Source organism: Molossus molossus, unplaced genomic scaffold (assembly GCF_014108415.1).
Source record: "Molossus molossus isolate mMolMol1 unplaced genomic scaffold, mMolMol1.p scaffold_m16_p_23, whole genome shotgun sequence".
NCBI classification, from domain to species: domain Eukaryota; kingdom Metazoa; phylum Chordata; class Mammalia; order Chiroptera; family Molossidae; genus Molossus; species Molossus molossus.
Genome location: NW_023425359.1, coordinates 15,835,265 through 15,841,264, shown reverse-complemented (window position 1 = coordinate 15,841,264; position 6,000 = coordinate 15,835,265). Strand labels below are relative to the sequence as shown.

General features: G+C 58.8%; 1 protein-coding gene across 2 annotated transcripts in view; it reads right to left on the bottom strand.

Moving 5' to 3' along the window:
- Positions 1–5,138: 5,138 nt before the first annotated feature.
- SUSD4 (sushi domain containing 4) overlaps positions 5,139–6,000 on the bottom strand; it is a 96,117-nt gene continuing 95,255 nt past the window's right edge. For both annotated transcript variants that reach the window (XM_036277728.1, XM_036277729.1), the window contains exon 9: positions 5,139–5,288. In XM_036277728.1, coding sequence (XP_036133621.1) covers positions 5,260–5,288 — 29 coding nt within the window. In that variant the 3' untranslated portion in view covers positions 5,139–5,259. The remainder of the gene's footprint in view (positions 5,289–6,000) is intronic.

The following is a 6,000-nucleotide window of genomic DNA, read 5'->3' as shown; positions in this document are numbered from 1 at the left end:
TCAGTGCCCAGGGGTTTAAGTCGGCAGCGCTGCCCGAGTGCCCACTCCAGCCCCCAGGAAACCCAGAGCTGGCACAGCTACCCGGGGGCCCACGAGGACCTGCAGGGCCAGAGCGCGCCTGAGGCCTGGCACGGGGTTGGACCACAGTGCAGAAGGTGGGCTGTGACCTGCGGACTCGTGGATTCGGGGTTCGTTAGCCAAGCCCTGCCTCGGTGCCTGACGGGGCTTATCAGCCCGCAGACAGAGGCGGCGGAGGACACAAACCACCGCACGGCCGTAAATGAACAAAGACCACTTTGCTGAGCCAGGCCAACTCCTTCTTCCTTATGGCTTTGCCCTTTGGACAGTGTGGGCGTGTCCGAGGGGAAGGCCTGCAGGTGGCTTCCCGGAGGGACTCTGCTCCCGTGACACCCCCACCCCACGACATACCCAGGAGGGGCCCACGCCTTCACAGGACAGGACGTGCTACTCAGTTCGGGCAAACTCACCCTCCTGGATTTGCTGGGCTCCAGGAGGTGCTGCTGACATCCACCCCTCTGGCCACGGGGTCGAGGGACCTGCCACGGAGGCCAGAACTGCTGTGGCTGGTATTCCTTGTCCCCACCCTCATCCTACAGGGGTGTGGGCCGGGGGTGCTCCTGAGCCTCAGCGGGGGAAGGGTCTGGGAGGAGTGTCACACACTGTAGGTGGGGACAGAAGAAGCAGGTATTTGACTCGGAATGTTTTTAAAGCGAGGAGAGAGAATTTGCACCCCGTCAGAGCTGGGAATCATCTTGAGACGACTTGTGTCCTCTTACTGCACTGATGAGGACCCCGGGGCCTGGAGGGGTCCCCCAGAGACCCGGTGACAGCCCCAGTGGTGTCTGGGTGTCACTGACTCCTGGCTCCTGCTCCACAAAATCAAGATGGCAGAGCAGCTCTCTCCTGCTCGCGTCTCCATGCCCCCCAGTGGCCTCTCACTCTCAAGGTGACACTTAGCTCCTGAACATGGCACCCCGGCCGAGGCTCTGGCCCTGCCTCACCCCTCCAGCTCCATCTGTCCCCCCTGGCCGCCCTCCCTTCCCCTCCCTCCCCTCCCCTCTCCTGCTCTGTACCCGGAGCCTCGAGGCCCCAAAGCACAGAACATCTGTCCGTTTCCCAATCCCCACCCCCACCCCCAGCTCTCCTGCACCTCCAGACACCCCCAGGCCTCCTGCTCCAAGCTCAGCTGTCAGTGGCTGAGGGCTCATCCCCTGAGCCTGGGCCTGGGGGTGTCTGGAGGTGCAGGAGGACCCCGATCTGGTCAGACACTGTCTGATGGGGCCACTGAGCAGATATTTCCTCCCGGGCCCTGAGCTTTGCGGCTCCCAGTCTGCAGCTGTCTGCTCACCAGGCCTCACCGCGCTGGACTGGAGAACACAGTCGGCCCGGCACACAGCAGGCGCCCAGTGACCACCAACGGGAACCGGGTCTGTAACTATTTCCTGTAGGACCCAGGCAGGGACAGTCAGCCTCGTTATTCCCGTAGGGTCCACCCCAGCCCCCGGCCCCAAACCCAGTACACCTCTGCTGGCGTCTGGTTTCGTTATCCCACAGCCCTGGAGGACCAAGGACCAGGGACCCCGGAGGCTCCGAACACGCGGATGAGGCTCCTACTCGGGTATGGGGGCCGTCACAGTGCCCTGCGCCCAGGCCTGGTTTCTGCCGGGGCAGTGAAGCACGGCGGCGCTGATGCCCACGCTCTGGTTCGGTTTCGTGACTTCAGTGCCAGCCTGCCCAGCTCTGCCCTCCTCCCTGATCAGTGACTGCTGCTCCCCGGCCCCTTCTGCCAGGCCGGCGGGGTGTCCGCGGGCCCGCCTCTTTACCGCTTTGGAAACGCACGGGCGTCACCTTTCACGCATTAAATCCCAAACTGACAGTGAAGGTAGGGAAGCCGGTGGGTGTTCCTCTCCAGGGCCTGTGGAGGTGAACTGTGTCCTCCGAGTCCTGGGGGAATCTCTGAGGTTGTCCAGCCTCCCTGAGCAGGACAGCCTGGCACTCAGGGAGGGCGGAGGGCCCGGGCCACGGATGGACACTCCCTCTGCCCGGAAAGCTTAGCACACAGAAGCCAGGACGGGGCTCCTGGGGAGAGGTCCGAGGGGACCGGGCAGAGCTCAGTTGAGTCCATCCGCTTGTGGTGGCCCCAAACAAGCTTTGCCTGCAAACCTGTCAGAGGGTGGCAGGGACGAAGGCAGGTCAAAGGTGCCTAGGGACGCATGTTGAACTAATCGCCCACCCGGCACCCTCCCTCACTGGGCAGCAAGTGGAGAGCAGCTGCCACTTATCAGTGCCTACTGCACACTGTGACTTACACCGGCCCCCGCGAGGAAGGTGGAGGGGCATCACCTCCCATTTCTGCAGGAAGAGACTGAGGCCCAGGGAGGGCTAGTCCCCGTCCACGGACACCCCGTCAGTGGGGTTGTGAAGCCAGGTGTCGCCCATTGCCAGCTCAGGCTCTCCCTAGCTGTGCCGCTGCCTCCGTAGCGATGCACAGGGATCCAGGCCAGGCAGGGAGGGCTGCCCGGCACTGCCTGGCGTCGGGGGAGGGAGCAGAGGAGCAGAGGGGTGCTGGACCCAGCAGGGGTGGCCGTTGAGCCTTTGCACCTGATGCCCACTGGCCTGGCCTGCTGTGTGTCCCGGGCACAACCCTGCAGGGAAAGGAGGCGGGCTGCCCGGGTGCCAGCTGCTGGGACAGCTGTCATTAGGTTGCAGTGGCTCTCAGGAACCCACACCAGCAAGCCACAGCCTTGCAATCAAAAATAGCTACATGGACGCAAAGTGGGACGATGTCCTGCACTTCTGTGCTCGTGAGGGGAGGGAGCACGTCAGCCTGAAGCCTGGTGCTCTGGGGTCCCTGAAACGCCCCCGGGCAGACACGCTCCGGGTTAGGTCCCTCCCCAGGGCAGGACGCACCTGGGAGCAGAGTTCTCTCCACACCACTCCTCTGGGGACCACTCCCAGCTCAGCCGGTGTTCTCACCCCTACTCATTCCTGAGACACTGGGAGAGAGACGTTCAGACCGACGGGGTCTCCCGGGGCTTGGAAATGAAAACATCAGAATCAAGACCTGCTTAGGGCATCCTGAGGGGCCTTTCCTGCCCCCTCAGCCCACTCTAATGAAAAATAAATAAATCACCGGAAATAAATTTTGGGCGTGAGACGCCGATGTGGCCACAAACCATAGGAACCGAGGGGAGGGCCCTGATCTGGTTAGACACTGTCTGATGGGCCACCAAGCAGCTCTGTCCTTCCCACCCGCCTCGATTCTTAGAACAAGGCTGCCAGGAGCCCTGGACGCGTGTGCACCTGCCTCCCAGGTGTGGGGCGAGACAGGCACCGCGGACACTCGGCTCACAGGTGAGGCGCTGCAGGTCTACTTTGGGGTGGAGAACAGTCTCTGGAAGGAGTTGAGGCCAGGCCCGGGGACAGCCTCACAAGCCTCTTCCCGCCTGTCTGGTGGGAGATGAGGGACTTACCTGGTGGCCTCTGAGACACGCCTTCCATTTAGGGGGCACAGGAGGGAGGGCAGGGGTCGGCATGGAGAAGAGGGGAGACCTGGCCTGGGAGGCATGCTGGGAAGGCTGCCTGGGGGAGGTGGCCCAAAGTGAGCCCTGGATGCCCCTACTCCAATCCAGCCACCATGGCGTCTCCTTGTGAGCGGGCCAGGTGACATGAAAGCCACCTCCTTCAAGGGGTGCGGAGCCCAGAGCTGTGCCAGGGCAGGTGAGGCCATCCACGAACAGTTATAATCACTAAACACTGCTACCCACATGCCCAGCACCTGGGTGCTGCCGGCACGGCCACTCACTGCCCGGGTACCGGGCTGGGCCTCCGGCTCTCGTCCGAAACGTCTTCTCCGTCACCCACGGTCACTGTCTCTGCCCCTCTGCCCACCCGACTCCACTCACTATTAAAGTCACGCTTCAAACTGACATTTTCTTTTTAATTTTTAATCAGTCGGTGTCAAGGGAAAACAGGATGTGACCACGCCTCCGGCTCACAGGGCTCCATCGGCGTGACTTTGTGGATCAGTTTTGTTGATTTGAAACCCAGAGGAGAGGAAGCAGCTCCACATATCATGTATTGGAAGAGATACTTCAGGACTTGGGGGCCTGTGTTATCAATTATTTTCTTAGGAACAGCACCCAGTGGGCCCGGGGTGGGGGTCCCCCCGCTGTAGGAATGCAGGATTGGGGGGGCAGGGCAGCCAGTGGCCCTGGCAGGGAGGCCCCCTGCGACTTCTCAGGACAAAAGAAAAGGGAAAAACAAAATAAATCCAACCTCATACTTTATTTGGAGGAGGAATGTGTTTACAGGAACAATTTCTGTTTCGGAAAATAAAATATGGCTGAGTTTGGGAGTGAGGGCCACTCATGATAGTTGACTAGAGAGGGCTCATGACCAAGATAAATTGTCAAGTGGAATCTTTTTAAAATGCCGAAATGAACATTACCTTGGTGACTTTCTCCACCATGAGATGTATTTGAACACATTCTGACCATTAGTAAAGCCACAGGATCTATCCAAGGCCATGGACCCATGAACACAAATACTGACGCTATTTCACCAAAGGACAGCACGGAGTACATGAGCTCCGCTTCTCGAAAACGTTTCCAGAAAGCAGAGTCCGCCTGAGCCTTTCCATTCCCGCAGGGACGGCCGCATCCCGCTCTCGTCTTGCTCTGAGCTGAAGGGGTCCACATCCAGCAAGTTTGTCCGAAAGTCGTGGGAGCACCTTCCCTTGGGGAGCCTCCAGGGGGCGCTCTGCTGCTCTCCCAGCAGCTCAAGCCAGACTTCCCGCAGAGGCTGATCCAGCCTAACCTGGACTCCAGAGACAGTTTGAAGCAGATTTTGGAAGCAAATTTACATAATGTGACATGCTTTCAGAGGACACAGGTAGTATTCATGACGGAAGTCAATGGGACTCGGGATTCAGCGCACTGTCTCTTGTTCCCCCGTACAAAGCTCACTTGACACCTTCATCCGGGCCCACACGGGGGTTCCCCTCATCTCCTTGTTTCCCATTGGTCTTGGCAAATCCTCAGGTCCCATTTAAAAGATCCGCCACCCTAGTCTGTCAGTGTTTGGCACCCACAATGGAGTCCATGATGTATGGTCACTGTCCCTGTGTAGACAAATGAGCACACGACACCATCCCCACGCTTGTCCTTCTGTGGCCTCACTCCAAGGCGCAAGGTTCCGTTCCCGAAGGGGTAGTAGAAGCATCGGGACTTGGCCTGGCTACGGATCCTCTTCCATCAGTGGGATCTCTGCAGAAGACATGGTTATTATTTCGTACACTGAAAACACCCCCCATGCCCTGTGATTATAAGCTTTATTAGAATATCTACAACTCCTGAAATCAGGGAGGAGAAGAAAATGTTAAGTTCCACATATCCGTTAATAATAATAATTTAAAAAACCAACTCCTCTGTATAACATCTGTTGGCTGTGAGATGTCAGACCCAGCTCATAAAACGAACATGTTATATGTTAACCACCTGTCCTAACGACCCCACCAAGAGGCAACAGATTCAGGGGCCGAGAGGCAGCAGGAGCTGCAGAAAAGGAACTTGGTGGGAACCAGGAGACCCCCATTTCCGCATCGTTACTGCCACTCACTGTCGCTGCAGCTGGAATTAGTGCCTCATTTGCAAAGTGGACTGGTGCCCCCTCCCCTGGGAAAACAGCCCATACATATCCTATTTCACCTGGGAAAAATAACCTGTGTGCACACAGAACTTCCCCGGGACCAGGCCCGACTGCACGGGTCGGGTCTTCCCTGCTGGCACGCGTGGGTGTTACCCTCATCCTAGGCACCGCTCTCAGAAGTCCTGCCTACTCCAGGGATACAGGGGAAAAGCATCCTGGACCATAAAGATGCTATGGAAACCAAGCACCGGCCACTGGCGCCTCTCTGCTCTGGATGGCTCGGTGCCCTTGCGTGCCCCCTGAAATTTCTGTTAATGGGCTCATCACTTG